Source organism: Schistocerca americana, chromosome 4 (genome assembly GCF_021461395.2).
Source record: "Schistocerca americana isolate TAMUIC-IGC-003095 chromosome 4, iqSchAmer2.1, whole genome shotgun sequence".
Classification (NCBI taxonomy): domain Eukaryota; kingdom Metazoa; phylum Arthropoda; class Insecta; order Orthoptera; family Acrididae; genus Schistocerca; species Schistocerca americana.
Window position 1 is genome coordinate 610,545,781 of NC_060122.1, and position 17,833 is coordinate 610,563,613.

Consider the following 17,833-nt stretch of genomic DNA (forward strand, 5'->3'; position numbering starts at 1 on the left):
GCTTCTTGCTAAGAACTCTGGTTCTCTTCCATTGAGTGGAAAGGTGGAGGACAGAACAAGAGAACTGGGACATCCTTCTGTGAGAAGAGCCAGACTCTGACAGTAAGCTCCCCAAAACTTTCGACAGAACAAGGGGGTGAGTGGCACACTGCAAGGCCAACATGCACAAGTGGGGCCTCCTCTCCTCTCAGCTGAAGCAGATAAGCTGTACCAGTTCAGCAAGGTGCAAGGTCCATGCTACCTGCTGCAGTGCCTCCTCCTGGCTGAACTTTGCACACCTGAAGGTATATGATATGAATAACAAGGTTACTTAGCCACAATTTTCTGGAAACAATGATTTTGTGTTCCTTGTTTCAGGAAAGCATTTGATAATAGTTCTGCTTTGTCATTTAGAGAACAAAACACGATGTAACTGAGTGTCAAAGCAGATTTATGGTTGGATTCAGGACTCCTTTGCCGACAGAACTCAAAACGCCATTTTTAATGGAACAAAACTGACGGATATAAAGGTAATATCATGAGTATGCCAAATAATTGTGACAGGACCATTACTGCTTACAATATACGTGATCTAACAGATAATAACTGAAGCACCATGAGGCTGTTCGCAGACAAGGAAGTTATCTACAGGATAAATAGTAATGCCAGAACTTGGTTGCAAACTGCAGGAAGACCTGCAGAAGCTCTACAATTGGTGCGGGGGAGTGGCAGTTGACCCTGAACGTAAATAAAACTAACGTTTTGCGCAAAAGTAGGCGAAGAAAACTACTACTGTTTGGTTACACTACCAACGAAGAAACACTGGAAACAGAGCTACAGTTGAATGTTTAGGAGTAATTGCAGTGGAGGTACGAACCATCTACCTGTCAAAGGGGTGGGTGAGGGTGTGAAAAAGAAGCATAGCCCTCGCCGCGTGAATTCCAGAATTATTTGAGACTCTCAGCATTTGCGTTTTGCAACAAACTTTACACACGAGTTTAAATCTTTACGAAATTTTTTCTCTCTGGCAATCCTTAGAAACTGAGGAAAGGAAAAATGTTTATCGCTTATTATTTTTCCGCTGTTCATGCAGTAAAAGTACTGCTTGAGGCATGACGGTATAATTTATTACTTCTTTACCGCTAACTGTACTCGCGACACATTTTACAGACAGCATGCACATGTACCACTGAATGTAAGTGCGAAATTATATCATTGTACGACACATACTTCAGGAGATATGACGTCATAAACAATGAGATGCGTTTAAAACTGCCGCATCTTGCATGACGTTTAAGTTTATTACTTCGTTGCTACTAACTCCATTCGCAACACATATTGCAGACAATATCCACATGTGCCACTGAATCTTACTACAAAATTATACAATTGTGCGATACATACTACAGGAGTAATGACGTCATAAATATTAAGCACAAGGCCAGACGCACAGCCATAAACAACACCAGGGCAACGCCACATTTCTCCGCTAGTGATGATATAAAAGAAATAGCAGGAAAAGCAGATGCCAGGCTGAGATTAATAGGAAGAATCTTAAGGAAACACACTTGTGTACTGTTCATCGTTCTGGGAAACTTACAACGTTGATATAAAGAAGAGATAGTAAAGATACAGCACAGAGCTGTGCATTTCTCCAACGGATTTTTTAAAAGCTGGCACTGGAGCGTTGCGGAGATTCTCAAGAAACTTCAGCAGGCGCATACAGAGAAGTATACTTTTCTGAGAGTATACGTTCCTGGAAGTGTTGGGCAACATATTACTCCACATACGTCTTGCAAAATGAGCATAATGGAAAAAAATCAGAGAAATACGGATGTTTATCTACAATCGTTATTACGATGCATCATTCGCGATGGAACATGAAAGGGAACAAAAGATAGTGGCATCAAAATATTACCAAAAGTTATCTCTGTCACATATTGTAAAGTGTGGAAGATAGATGTACACAACTGGCCATTAAAACTGCTACACCGAGAAGAAATGCAGACGAGAAACGGGTATTCATTGGACAAATATATTGTACTAGGACTGACATGTGATTACATTTTCACGCAATTTGGGTGCATAGATCCTGAGAAATCAGTAGCCAGAACAACCACCTCTGGCCGTAATAACGGCCTTCATACGCCTGGGCATTGAGTAAAACAGAGCTTGGATGGCGTGTACAGGTACAGCTGCCCATGCAGCTTCAACACGATACCACAGTTCATCAAGAGTAGTGACTGGCGTATTGTGACGAGCCAGTTGCTCGGCCACCATTGGCCAGACGTTTTCAATTGGTGAGAGATCTGGAGAATGTGCTGGCCAGGGCAGCAGTCGAACATTTTCTGTATCCAGATAGGCCCGTACAGGACCCGCAACATGCGGTCGTGCATTATCCTGCTGAAATGTAGGGTTTCTCAGGGATCGAATGAAGGGTAGAACCACGGGTCGTAACACATCTGAAATGTAACGTCCACTGTTCAAAGTGCCGTCAATGCGAACAAGAGGTGACCGAGACGTGTAACCAATGGCACCCATACCATCACGCCGGGTGTTACGCCAATATGGCGATGACGAATACACGCTTCCAATGTGGTTCACCGCGATGACGCCATACACGGATGTAACCATCATGATGCTATAAACAGAACCTGTACTCATCCGAAAAAATGGCGTTTTGCCATTCGTGCACCCAGGTTCGTCGTTGAGTACACCATCGCAGGCGCACCTGTCTGTGATACAGCGCCAAGGGTAACCGCAGCCATAGTCTCCGAGCTGATAGTCCATGCTGCTGCAAACGTCGTCGAACTATTCGTGTAGATGGTTGTTGTCCTGCAAACGAGGCCGTTGGGATCCAGCACGGCGTTCCGTATTACCCTCCTGAACCCACCGATTCCATATTCTACTAACAGTCATTGGATCTCGAGCAACGCGAGCAGCGATGTCGGGATACGATAAACCGCAATCGCGATAGGCTACAATCCGTCCTTTATCAAAGTCGGAAACGTGATGGTAAGCATTTCTCCTCCTTACACGAGGCATCACAACAACGTTTCACCAGGCAACGCCGGTCAACTGTTGTTTGTGTATGAGAAATCGGTTGGAAACTTTCCTCATGTCAGCACGTCGTAGGTGTCGCCACCGGCGCCAACCTTGTGTGAATGCTCTGAAAAGCTAATTATTTGCATATCACAGCATCTTCTTCCTGTCGGTTAAATTTCGCGTCTGTAGCACGTCATCTTCGTGGTGTAGCAATTTTAATGGCCAGTAGTGTAGATGTACAAACAACCTGTTAATGGGACACGGGGAGGCAGAGGCGGACGCTGCCTCCCGACGAGTGGAAGCGCCCTGGAAAGTGTCAGGAAGTGGACCGGGTGACTTTGTGGAAGGCTGGGAACGCACCTGCTGTTTGACGTCGTTGGCGAGCTGCTGCCACTCGCGCGTGTTGTGGTCGAGCAGCTCGGGCACCCACTCGACGCCGCCCACCAGCCGCACCGTGCCCACGAAGTCGCAGTCCTCCGTGCAGATACCCGGCGTTGTCGGCCGCGGCGTCGTCGTCGTCGTCGTCGTGGTCGTAGTCGTAGTGGTGGTCGTAGTCGAGGAGGTCGTTTCCGCCTCGGCGGTCCGCGCCTGCTCCAGCAGCTTCTCTATTGAGATGGGAGTAGTTGACGGCGTGGGCCAGCCGGTGAATGGCGTAGTCGACCTGCAACACAAGGAGACAAGAGATTCGCGTTGAAGTGCCATTTGCGGAACCACAGGTCGTTGGCACCTACTGAAAATTCGACATGGCGGAAAGCAATATTCTGCAACTAACAAGCACCACGCTGCTCATCTGTGATTCCACCCACGGTGGAAATCAAATGTCAGTTACACCTTGACTAGAGTGTTGTGCGCCTCGCACTACAGTTGCTGCTGACGTACAGATATTTTCGCTGCCAGGAGAACTGCAGCAAATACAATGTGGAGCATAGTCCCATGGACCGCTCACAATGTGTAACAAATTAGTTTACGGGCTATTTGATTAATCCGTATTTAACTATGAGTGCATGATAACCATTTGCAGAAGAGTCCACGAAAAAAGCTACAATTTTCTAAATAAACATTTTGCAGTGACATAAGCATTACACGGAAGGAGCTTCCTAATTTGCTTTCAAATTTAGCTTCGATATCTGCAAGGCATTTTGTAAATGATCGAAGATTTTGGCAGCAGTATTCAAAAATGGTTCAAATGGCTCTGAGCACTATGGGACTCAACTGCTGTGGTCATCAGTCCCCTAGAACTTAGAACTACTTAAACCTAACTAACCTAAGGACATCACACACATCCATGCCCGAGGCAGGATTCGAACCTGCGACCGTAGCAGTCGCACGGTTCCGGACTGCGCGCCTAGAACCGCGAGACCACCGCGGCCGGCGGCAGCAGTATTATTCGCCCCTTCTGAGCCACATCAATTTTAATGAAAAGTTATCAAGGTAATTTTATGTCGTTTATCAGTTATTATATTATTACCAAAACTACACTCAGCAGTGCTACAGAATGTTTCCAGACCCTTGAACTGAGAAAACTACGGACGAATTAATGGAATACATTTGAGCCATATTCGTTTTGCTTGCGATATTGTACTGTTTGCCCCTAGCGCAGGGAATCCTTAACAGTGAATGCAAGAACTTAATAGAGTAAGTTTGAAACTAGGACTGAAAATCAGTTATAATAATACTAAAATCATAGTCATCACGTTGAAAAGAAAGTAGTATAAATTCACAATAAAGTCATAGAGTTGGCTGAAGAGTATTTGTATTTACGGCAGCATAATTTAACGATTGCATGAACATGAAAAGAAATGAAGAGGACGTTAAAAAGCGTCTGATGTGTTTTGGTAAACTATATGAAGTTTCCAAAACTAAATGTTTGGTATGTCTGAAAACGAAAGTTTACAGTTAATGTGTTCCACTAGTTTTTACATAAGATAGCGAGGAGTAGAAAAACTGATGAAGACTGTCTGCAAAGGTATCTGTCCACGCCCGGGTTCCCGGGTTCGATTCCCGGCGGGGTCAGGGATTTTCTCATGATGACTGGGTGTTGTGTGATGTCCTTAGGTTAGTTAGGTTTAAGTAGTTCTAAGTTCTAGGGGACTGATGACCATAGATGTTAAGTCCCATAGTGCTCAGAGCCATTTTTTCTGAAACGTCAATATTTTCATCCCATATGACGCGGTCACACGTTTTACAGAAATGAACTACATCCACGAAAAGTTGCATTCTAAGAAAGATGCACCTTATGAATTACAAGACATGAAAAACTGCAAGTGAAAGACGTAATTCTGACTGCAATGAAAACGAAATGAAGCTGGTGGGGACGTACAGTAAGGAAATACTTTGCTGGATTGCAAAAGAGAAGACAAGACAGAGAATATCACCAAATAGAAGATGACTAGATAACATATGGAAATGTAAAGGAGCAACATGGGTACGTATGGCCACCGACTAAAAATCATGAGGAATTCTAGATGTGTTTATTGAGCAACGGATGTTGCATTGATTTTGATTTTAATTAATTAATTTTGTAGTATGGGAATGTGTTGCCGGTCAGTCTGTTGACTGTTTACACTTTTAAAAATTATTCGTGACAGTTTGGGTGACATAATCCATATCGTATTTCAGTTACCATAAAGATGAGCGAAGTTATAAATACGGAACTGGAAAGTAAAAAAAAGTCTCGATCTCAAAAATATTTCAAAGTGAAATGAATAGTTAATTTGCCGCATGCTGCAAGTCCAGATTCGATGTTTTTTGCGACACTTTTACTGTGGCGTACTAGAAAACCATGTCAAGATGCTACCGTACCATAACCTATTACAACACTCAGCAATGCGATAAAATTTTCCGCAAATCCTGAAAAGAGAAATGGCTGTCGCAGCCTTTCCAACGACAAAAAAATAACGACATACAAGCTTTGACAGTGTTGCAAAAAACCGAAATGTCCTAGCTCTTAAAAGCCTTAAGCTAAGTTCTTCAAATACAAATTATTAAGATGCCTAGGAAACGAGTGTACAAAATCTAAGGTCTTTTGAATTAGATCTGTCTGTAGCAAAGAAGGGAAAGCAGAAAGGTGGAAGGAGTATATAGAGGGTCTATACAAGGGCGATGTATTTGAGGAAAATGTTATGGAAATGGAAGAGGATGTAGATGGAGATGAAATGGGAGATATGATACTACGTGAAGAGATTGACAGAGCACTGAAAGACCTGAGTCGAAACAAGGCCCCGAAAGTAGATAACATTCCATTAGAACTACTGACGGCCTTGGGAGAGCCAGTCCTGACAAAACTCTACCACCTGGTGAGCAAGATGTATGAGACAGGCGAAATAAAAAAATAGGTCAAATGGCTCTGAGCACTATGGGACTCAACTTCTGAGGTCATTAGTCCCGTAGAACTTAGAACTAGTTAAACCTAACTAACCTAAGGACATCACACACATCCATGCCCAAGGCAGGATTCGAACCTGCGACCGTAGCGGTCTCGCGGTTCCAGACTGCAGTGCCCAGAACCGCACGGCCACTTCGGCCGGCACAGGCGAAATACACTTAGACTTCAAGACGAATATAATAATTCCAATCCCAAAGAAACCAGGTGTTGACAGATGTGAAAATTACCGAACTATCAGTTTAATAAGTCACGGCTGCAAAGTACTAACGCGAATTCCTTACAGACGAATGGAAAAACTAGTAGAAGCCGACTTCGGGGAAGATCAGTTTGGATTCCGTAGAAATATTGGAACACGTGAGGCAATACTGACCCTACGACTTATCTTAGCAGCTAGATTAAGGAAAGGAAAACCTACGTTTCTAGCATTTGTAGATTTAGAGAAAGCTTTTGACAATGTTGACTAGAATACTCTCTTTCAGATTCTGAAGGTGGCAGGGGTAAAATACAGGGAACGAAAGGCTATTTACAATTTGTACAGAAACCAAATGACAGTTATAAGAGTTGAGGGGCATGAAAAAAAAAAAAAATGGTTCAAATGGCTCTGAGCACTATGGGACTTAACATCTATGGTCACCAGTTCCCTTGACCTTAGAACTACTTAAACCTAACTAACCTAAGGACATCGCACAACACCCAGTCATCACGGAGGGGCATGAAAGGGAAGCAGTGGTTGGGAAGGGAGTGAGACAGGGTTTTAGTCTCTCCCCGATGTTATTCAGTCTGTATATTGAGCAAGCAGTGACGGAAACAAAAGAAAAATTCAGAGTAGGTATTAAAATCCATAAAGAAGAAATAAAAACCTTGAGGTTCGCCGAAGACATTGCAATTCTGTCAGAGACAGCAAAGGACTTGGAAGAGCAGTTGAACGAAATGGATAGCGTCTTGAAAGGAGGATATAAGATGAACATCAACAAAAGCAACAACACAACAACAACTGTCTGTGCTAGCGATGTTTTTACATTTGTTTCACGGTAATTCATGTCACTTGGTAATTTACTAATGCAAGGAACGCAAAACATAACAAGTATTTCGTTAATTAAACAGAAAAATTAAAAACAAACGTTGTCCTTACAACGCAGGTAACAGTCTGATTTCTCACCGCTTGGAGCGCTGGCGTCCCTCCAACTGTCAGACGGCACCTTTCGCACCAGAGTGACGTGGTTAGATTGCGAGTTTAACTGTGATTGTGAGGTTCAGTTGTCACCCTAAGACCCAAGAAGATGAAACCCTGTTCGTGATTAAATAATAAGGGCAGGTACAGACAGGCATTCTCGAATATGTCAGGGAGCGGATGCTGGCTGTGTCAGGTGTACAGGGATGCGTGGCGAGGAGTGTACCTACCTGGTGCCCCAGCCCTTGATAGTGGGGACGGGCGGCCTGTTGGCCTCGACGCTCCTGGCGGTGCTGGTCCTGCCCAGCGGCTTGCGCACCAGCCCGGGCCGCGTCGGCGCCACGAACCGGTAGGTGGCCTGCGTGGTGCTGGACACCATGGCCGGCGTCGGCGCGCCGCCCTCCTCGGGCTTGTAGCCCGGCGGCAACAGTGACGTCACGTCCTTGAACTGCACCTTCCCCAGCAGCGCGTCCAGGGCACTGCCACTGCCACCCTTGTCCTCCTGCGCGGCAGACGAATTCTTGGCGAATCCTGGCGGAAGGAACGAGCTCACGTCCACCGGCTTCACTTTACCCAGCAGCGATTCGAGGATGCCCGCCTCTTTCGACGTCGTCGTCGCTACAGAGCTGGAAGGTGCAGTCGTCACTTCCGCAGCCAGCTTCTTGTAGCCGGGAGGCAGCAGCTTGTCGATGCTGTCTACCTTGGTGACGACCGGCGCGCCCTTTGGCTTGTCCCGCGTCGTATTAGTATCTTTACTCATTTCCTTGGAGGCGTTGTAGCCCGGCGGCAGTAGAGACGAGGGCGCGGATATTTTCACCTTTCCTAGAAGCGCTTCCAGCGTGAGGGCTTTTTCGGTGGCGTTAGCTTCCTCTGGAGGAGGCTTGTATCCTGGAGGCAAGAAGGCGCTCACATCTTGGACTCTTATTTTGTTTCGCAGACTGCTCGGACCACTGGATCTTCCGGTAGCAGTGGCGTTCGTAACGATGGGCTGGTCACCTTGTGGCATATCCATCATGTTTATTGCCGAGGGGGCGGCAGTTGTGGTGGTGGTCGTCGACGACTTACTTCGGCCGGAGAATCCCCTCGGTTTGAAACCGTTCGGCAGAAGGCCGTCGAGATTGTCTCTAGGAATGGTGTCGATACTGACAGGCCGCTTTTTCGGCCTGGGGGTCGTACGAGTGTGTGGGGTGAATTTGCGGATGACGACGGGCGACCTGTAGGTAGTTGTCGTGGGCGGTGTCGTCAGCCTCGTAGAGTTGGGCGGCTTATCTGAGGTGTCCGTCAGTATGTCTATGTTGTCAGCCCCGTTCCGGAACCCACCGAGGAAAATTCCACTGGCCAGTTCGGACTGTACTCTGTCGAGTTTGTCGAGAATACTCTCTGTCGAGGACTGTGTCGTGTTAAAAATTTTGGTGGCCAGTTCAGACTGCACTCTGTCCAATTTGTCGGTAATACTTTCTGTGGAAGACTGTGTCATGTTGGATATGGAATTGTTGTTACTGGGCATGGAAGGGGAAACTGCTTCAGGGGCGCGTTCCACAGTTTCTGGTGCTGGCAAAGAACCCTCAGACGTTTCGTTTTTAGCGGGAGGATTCTCCGACTCGTCGAGAACTTTCTTTGCAGCCGCGGCGTCAGACTTTTCCTCCTGTTTGATGAGACCAGACGGCAAGTACCTCGCACCGGAGACGCTGCGGCTCGTCACGACAGCGACGACGACAGAGCGCTCTGTTTCTGCGTCCTCAGCGGTATCTGGCGCGTCCTCTGACGCCTGGTCACGGGGGTCGGCTTTCTCTGCAGACGACGTCACTGGTGGGAGTGTCACGATGGTGGAGGTACCATTTATGACGCTCTTGGTGGTGACGACAGATATTATCGGCTCACCCAGGGGCGGCCGGTCGGCCGGTTCGGCTTTCAGATTTCGCGGCACCAGCGCGGTCTCTGCAGGTCGCTTCATCGTCACAGTGCTCTTTACAGAGACGGCGACGGTGTCCGATTCTTCTGTGGTGTGTTTCGACATTGTCGGTGGCTGGTGAGGTGAGTCTGTGGCGTCGATCAGGTAACTGTCGACGAAACCCTTAAAGTTGTCTTGCTCGACCAGAGTGTGTCTCGGATTCATCGTAAGAATCTCGAAAGCGACGGCCGACTTGTTCGCGCTGGGTTCCGTCTCTATCTGCAGCTGAGCGGGCGGGTATTCCTCCGTGGCAGGAGGCACGTACTCCTGGGTAGTTGCGATCGCGGGCTGCGTGTCCGCAACGTCTGTTCCTTCCGTACGCTTCTCTGTGGCGGCGACGCCAGACGGAAACGCAGACGCACCGCTCTCGGTGAGGACGCCAGGTGACTCCCTGCTGGCATCGGTAGAGTATTCGTACTCGCCGTTCTGCAGAGTGGTCGGTATCTCCGACAACAGTGTCGTCTGCTCTTTCCCGACACTTGTGATCGCCTCCTTCTGATCCACGGGGAAAGTCGTTATTTCTCCCATTGGGATGTAGTTGTTCACCTCGGATTTCTCCGGGAGTGCCGCCACTGGCTGAACCTGTTTCTCTCCGGGAAGTGGTCGCTCCGAATTGGGGTGAGGGACGGTGACGTTCCCGCCGACAGCGGCGCCGTGACCGGTGGGTACCTGATGGTGGTGATTTGGGTGACGGTTGTGGTGAGACACATCTTCGTCTGCAGCATCGTCGTTTTCCAGATCGTAAGAGTCGTCGTAATAATACTCGGCTTTGGAGTCGTATTCGAGCGGCGGGGGCGGGACAGCCGTGGTTGTGGTGGTCGTGGTGGTGGTAGTGGCGGTCGTCCTCGTGGTGGGCGGCTCCGCCTGGAGACCCCGCTTGGGCACGAACGACACCTTGCTGGGCCTGGCGGCGCTCAGCTGTTGCTGCTGGGGCGGCTTGGTGGCCGTGGCGGGCCGCCCCCTGGAGGCTACCGTGCCGGTCGTCGACGACGACGTCGTCTGGTAGCGGCTGTCCGGCTGGCGACCGCGCGTGTTGCTGCGCAGGTGGGTGAACGGGTTGTACGTGCTGACATCCGGCTCCCTCGGCGGCGGTCGTTGCTGCTCCTGTGGATGGAAACAAGCCAAGGGTCTGAATGTAGATCACGAATTGGATTAGTAGGGTTTCATAAAGTTGTATTCAGATTAGCAATTCATAATTGTATTTACACTACTGACCATTAAAATTACTACACCACGAAGATGACGTGCTACAGACACGAAATTTAACCGACAGGAAGAAGATTCTCTGATATGCAAATGAATAGCTTTTCAGAGCATTCACACAAGGTTGGCGCCGGTGGCGACAACTACAACGTGCTGACATGAGGAAAGTTTCCAACCGATTTCTCATACACAAACAGCAGTTGACCGGCGTTGCCTGGTGAAACGTTGTTGTGATGCCTCGTGTAAGGAGGAGAAATATGTACCATCACGTTTCCGACTTTGATAAAGGTCGGATTGTAGCCTATCGCGATTGCGGTTTATCGTATCGCGACATAGCTGCTCGCGTTGCTCGAGATCCAATGACTGTTAGCAGAATATGGAATCGGTGGGTTCAGGAGGGTAATACGGAACGCCGTGCTGGATCCCAACGGCCTCGTATCACTAGCAGTCGAGATGACAGGCATCTTATCCGCATGGCTGTAACGGATCGCCCAGCCACGTCTCGATCCCTGAGTCAACAGATGGGGACGTTTGCAAGACAACATCCATCTGCACGAACAGTTCGACGACGTTTGCAGCACCATGGACTATCAGCTCCGAGACCGTGGCTGCGGTTACCCTTGACGCTGCATCACAGACAGGAGCGCCTGCGGTGGTGTACTCAAGGACGAACCTGGGTGCACGAATGGTAAAACTTCATTTTTTCGGATGAATACAGGTTCTGTTTACAGCATCATGATGGTCGTATCCGTGTTTGTCGACATTGCGGTGAACGCACATTGGAAACGTGTATTCGTCATAGCCATACTGGCGTACCACCCGGCGTGATGGTTTGGGGTGCCATTGGTTACACGTCTCCGTCACCTCTTGTTCGCATTGACGGCACTTTGAACAGTGAACGTTACATTTCAGATGTGTTACGACCTGTGGCTCTATCCTTCATTCGATCCCTGAGAAACTCTACATTTTAACAGGATAATGCACAACCGCATGTTTTAGGTACTGTACGGGCCTTTCTGGATACAGAAAATGTTCGACTGCTGCCCTGGCCAGCACATTCTCCAGATCTCTCACCAATTGAAAAAGTCTGGTCAATGGTGGCCGAGCAACTGGCTCGTCACAATACTCCAGTCACTACTCTTGACGAACGGTGGTATCGTGTTGAAACTGCACGGGCAGCTGTACCTGTACACGCCATCCAGGCTCTGTTTGACTCAATGCCCAGGCGTATGAAGGCCGTTATTACGGCCAGAGGTGGTTGTTCTGGGTACTGATTTCTCAGGATCTATGCACCCAAATTACGTGAAAATGTAATCACATGTCAGTTCTAGTATAATATATTTGTCCAATGAATACCAGTTCATCATCTGCATTTCTTCTTAGTGTAACAAGTTTAATGGCCAGTAGTGTACAATAAACGGCAGTTATATTGTTTTGTTTGATAAATAGCTACTTCAATTTCGTGGTATTTTGACCTTTCATATAAAATTCGCAGCAAACTGTCTTCTTTCAAGAAGTGGCTTCTTATCATTATTTCTGTCTCTGCTTCTGCTGTAAGGATAAAAATACACTATAAAATCTGAGAATGTTTTTTATGTTACTCATAAAAGTTTTTGAACTATAAACCTTTTTTTCCGAGTACCCTTTCCAGAGCGTTTGGTTCCACCGAATGAGACTTGTCAACAACTTCTGTACAGATCAGGCTAATTGTTACAGGATAATTCAGTCTACAAGGACAGGTGCATTTCCAACTGATCTGGTATTATTAGAAATTCATTCTGTAAGCCACTCTCGGTGGTTGACAATTCCAAATAGGTTTTGTGGCATATGGGTTTCAAAACATGGACGTAATGGCAACGAACTTGAAAACGTTACAACTGCTTGTGGAATACATTGCTGGCGTTTACTATACCTCCTGGTTTAGAATCAAATCGCAAGTCCAACGTTCATAGTGGTTTGCATTTTGTGAAACGGTGCTTCAGACACTTTTATCGTTGGAAGGCGAAGAAGAAAGGAAAACAGGGGTCCAGAAGATAACTGAATTGAAGAATGAAGATGATGATACACCAGGAAACCTATCTGTCGACCGTGCGAAAACACTTTCAGTAAATCCAAATGGAACATCACTTTTGGAACTGATAGACAGGTCAGAAAAAGTGTATGAACCTCCAGTTATTTGTAACCTCAAAATATCAGAAGTAAGAAGGTTCTTTCAAGAGCCAGTGCAAGTTCCAAAGTGGTCATGGTATGGACAGTCCACAGAGCCGTGTGTGAAACGTATAACAGAGACATCTGTCGAAGTGTGTACTCGGGTGAAATGAGAAGGATGCATTAACGGCAACATTTGGTGAATATTATTGGTTGAAGTTTTTTACAATGTATTTACAGTGTTTGGTAACAGAGACAGAATACAAACAAAATTGTTTGAGTTCATTAAAATATTGCTTAAGCAGATTTTGGGGGAGTTTATATTAATCTGTGTTGCTGTGTCAGAAATTTCAATATAAATTATAATCAAGGGCAAATTTCCAAAGCTAAATGTTTATCAATAAAGGTAAACCTTTTAAATTAGGATATTGCACATCAAAAGGCACTTTATGGTCCCCACGTTTACAAAAATCACGAAATTTTACTTTTACCCTTTAAAATGACACATCCTAATGGATTAGCTACAGCAATTATAGATACTGCGGCTCCAGAAGAAGTCGGAAATAATATACTGATTGAGTAAGAAAGTGATTCAAATCGCTCCAAAAACATTGCAGAAAACTGGTTCCTCATTTCCTTACAAACTAATGCTGACATTGGTTCAAATTTTGTGAGTTGATGCGAGTTTTTTCTATAGTACATACGTAATCTCTTAAATGCAGCAACTACATCTACATCTAATCTACATGATTACTCTGCAGCTCACAACTAAACGCCTGGCAGAGGGTCATCGAACCACCTTCAAGCTACTTCTCTACAGTTCGACTTTCGAACGACGCACGAGGAAAACGAGCACTTAAATCCTTTAGCGCGAGCTCTGATCTCTCTTATTTTATTACGATGATCATTTCTCCCTATATTGGGGGACACCAACAAAATATTTGCGCAATAGGAGGAGAAAGTTGGTAATTGAGATTTCGTGAGACGATCCTGCCATAAAGAAAAATCCATTTGTTTTAATGACTGCAGCCCAGTTTCGCATAACATGTCAGTGGCATTCTTTCCCCTATTTCGCGACAATACAAAACGAACTGACGTACTTTAAACTTTTTTGTGTTGTTCGTCAGTTCATACGATGTTGATCCTATACCGCACAGCAGTACACCAGAATAGGGCGGACAAGCGTGGTGTAACTAGACTCTTTAGTAGACCTGTTGCAGTTTCTAAGAGTACTGCCAATAAATCGCAGTCTTTGGTTGGCTTTCCCTACAATATTGTCCATATGATGGTCGCAATTCTAGTTATTTGTAATCCCTAAATATTTAGTTGAATTTGTAGCTTTTAAGATTTGTTTCATTTATAATGTAACCAAAATTTAGCGGATTTCTTTTAGCAGTTGCTCATTTGGATGACGGATGACTTCACACTTTTTGCACCATCAGATACCTTAATCATTTTGCAAGTACTTGAGTGAGAGACGGGTATAATCTCTACATGAACTTAAAAAAAGACGAAATGGAAATAACTTTTCGTGTCGATAGTCTTCTATCATCTAATATTCAAAAAGTTTACAGTTGTGTAGTAACATTTATTTCAGAAATCGGGCCGGCCGGAGTGGCCGAGCGGTTCTAGGCGCTTCAGTCTGGAAACGCACGACCGTTACAGTCGCAGGTTCGAATCCTGCCTGGGGCATGGATGTGTGTGATGTCCTTAGGTTAGTTAGGTTTAAGTAGTTCTAAGTTCTAGAGGCCTGAAGACCTCAGATGTTAAGTCCCATAGTGCTCAGAGCCATTTGAACAATTTGTTCAGAAATCGGACGAAAAATCTAAATTCAGATTTTGTGTATTTGAATCTTGGGAATATACTATTTAACCTCTGTGTTAAACAAAACGTTTTATCTTAAATAACGGGCATATGATTACTGTCGATACTTGCGAAAATTTGCGTAATAAGTCTTAAATTGTTGTAATCGTTACAAATTTGTTGTGGGTGTCAAACTGAGCAAGTTTTGACAAGACTGTTACAATACTTTTCGTAATTTGACTTTTTATTGTACAGCGTGATGACTTTGTGGTGCAGCAGCAACGAAGGCTACATAAAGAAATAAAAACAATAATGTAATCTGTATAAAAATTATCATCTTTGACATATCCGTCTTTTCCTCTGTACAGAATTGTAGTCTTTTACATATCCACGTTTGTTTATAAACATTTTACCTTGTGTGACAATCCTGTGTGAGGACGAGTTACTGCAGCGTCAAACATCTATTACACCCGAAAATAAACATTACCTCAGCTTAATTATTGAATTACGTAGTTATTAATAATGATCTTTAGTTCGGTTTTCACTTTGCAGCAAAAAGATGAAGAGGAACGTAAAATGTTGCACCTCGCTAGGGAATGATGTACATTAGACAATCGTATATAAGAGGCAATAAAAAATTTTCCGTTTGAAGAAGTTACTGCAGTGTATAAGCAACACAGCGCGACTCTGGGCAGGTATATAAGCACAGACGTTTAGGCAATGCATTGGTGAGGTACTCGTGTCTTTCCGACTTGCGTGCGGTAAATGCGGGAAAAGAGGGCCAACGTGATGTTGTTCTTTCCTTGGCTATCGAAGGACGAATACCGGTAGACATTCATTGGAGGATGAAGAATGTGTATGGGGCAGCATGTCTGTCGAAAACGACCATTATGGAATGATCCGAGAAAACTGTGACTAGCGGTGTTGCTGCTTCATGATAACGTGTGCCCCATATCGTAAGTGTCGTAACGCAGAAATTACCGCAGCTCCAGTGGGAGGTACTCGAGTACCCGCCCACAGATCTGATTTCTCCACATGTCATTATCAGATCTTCGGTATCTTAAAAAAGGGCTTCAAGGATCGACGATTCCTGTAGGACGAAGACGTGCACCAGGCAGTTACGGACTTCTTCACGCAGCGGGACACGGTGTTTTGCCAAATGGGTAACGTCAACCTGGTGCGTCGATGGGATGATTGCTCAATGTTCGCGGCGAGTTTACCCAAGTGGCATACCGATTCTGGACTGTACGGCCTTCGAACGGAAACTTTTTGGTCACCCGTTAGCATATAAGGTTAAATATCTGTTTGGGGGAAGAGACCAAACTACGAGGTCATCGGTCTCATCGGATTAGGGAAGGATGGGGAAGGAAGTCGGCCGTGCCCTTTCAATAGCTGAAAAGGAAAGCAAATTATAAAACTCATTGTAATTATTAAAATAAAACTACTATTTTTTTTTACTTTCACAAAGTGAATGTTAACATAAATCATTTTCTTTGTGAGAAATAACCCTGGAAATAGGCCCACTGTTAAAAGTTTGACATAGGCGATACATAACAGTCAACACTAGTGAGGCAGGGAGAAACTGTAGTGCAATTAATCCTGTCTGCAGGCGCGTGCAGCAATGCAGCTAGCCCTGTGGTGGCGTGGTCTTCAGTCCAGAGACTGATTTGATGCAGCTCTCCATGCTACTCTATCCTGTGCAAGCTTCTTCATCTCCCAGTACTTACTGCAACCTACATCCTTCTGAATCTGTTTAGTGTATTCTTCACTTGGTCTCCCTCTACGATTTTTACCCTCCACGCTGCCCTCCAATACTAAATTGGTGATTCCTTGATGCCTCAGAATATGCCCTACCAACCGATCCCTTCTTCTAGTCAAGTTGTGCCACAAATTTCTCTTCTCTCCAATTCTATTCAATACCTCCTCATGAGTTATGTGATCTACCCATCTAATCTTCACCATTCTTCTGTAGCACCACATTTGGAAAGCTTCTATTCTCTTCTTGTCTAAACTATTTGTAGTCCATGTTTCACTTCCATACTTGGTTACACTGCATACAAATACTTTCAGTAACGACTTCCTGACACTTAAATCTATACTCGATGTTAACAAATTGCTCTTCTTCAGAAACCCTTTGCTTGCCATTGCCAGTCTACATGTTATATCCTCTCTATTTCGACCATCATCAGTTATTTTGCTCCCCAAATAGCAAAACTCCTTTACTACTTTAAGTGTCTCATTTCCTAATCTAATTCCCGCAGCATCACGCGATTTAATTCGACTACATTCCATTATCCTCGTTTTGCTTTTGTTGATGTTCATCTTATATCCTCCTTTCAAGACACTGTCCATTCCATTCGGCTGCTCTTCCAGGTCCTTTGGTGTCTCTGACAGAATTATAATGTCATCGGCGAACCTCAAAGTTTTTATTTCTTCTCCATGGATTTTAATATCTACTCCGAATTTTTCTTTTGTTTCCTTTACTGCTTGCTCAATATACAGATTGAATAACATCGGGGAGAGGCTACAACCCTGTCTCACTCCCTTCCCAACCACTGCTTCCCTTTCGTGCCCCTTGTAGCGGGACTTTGAATTTCGCCGCGCTACACTCGTTCCCTCAGATAAAAAATATCCCGTCGCAGCGGTATGAGCGCTCGACGGCAGAGATACTACTAAAATTGTAACTCTTTTTTGTTTTCTATTCGTTTTCTTAATTGTCGCTTGATAGCTGAAGCTGAAGGTAGGCGTGATCTGATTAAGACGAAAAAAACTTATTAATGTGTAGACATTGTGGAAGTTGTTATGAAATTCGGAGGATGGAGAGAAGCAACTAAAATAAATTGTATTTAAGATCAAGACGGTTTTGTATACATTAGAAATTCCTGGACAATGAAACTTATTGCAAGATTTCGGAGCAGACTTTTAGCGCAGAAATGAAGTAGGAGATTTTTGAAGACCTGGACGCCGCATGAAAGAAGACAAGTTTACCTGGTAAAGGATGAATGAACTCTTATCTACGTCATTTCCCCCTGTCAGTTACATTTTGTTATTCTCTGTTCTTTTTCAATACTTTTTGTAGTGGAAATTGGTTTAACTTTTGCTCAAAAACGCCACAAGGACCACCCGAACAATAGCTCTTCTGTAATAC

General features: G+C 45.1%; 1 protein-coding gene across 1 annotated transcript in view; it reads right to left on the bottom strand.

Annotated features, from left to right (window-relative positions):
- Window positions 1-17,833, bottom strand: part of LOC124613650 (mucin-2-like) — a 160,026-nt gene that overhangs the window by 41,111 nt on the left and 101,082 nt on the right. The window contains exons 5-6 of the mRNA XM_047142364.1: window positions 7,811-10,635; window positions 3,385-3,685 (exon numbers count right to left, since the gene is read on the bottom strand). Of these exons, the coding sequence (XP_046998320.1) occupies window positions 3,385-3,685; window positions 7,811-10,635 (3,126 nt within the window). The remainder of the gene's footprint in view (window positions 1-3,384; window positions 3,686-7,810; window positions 10,636-17,833) is intronic.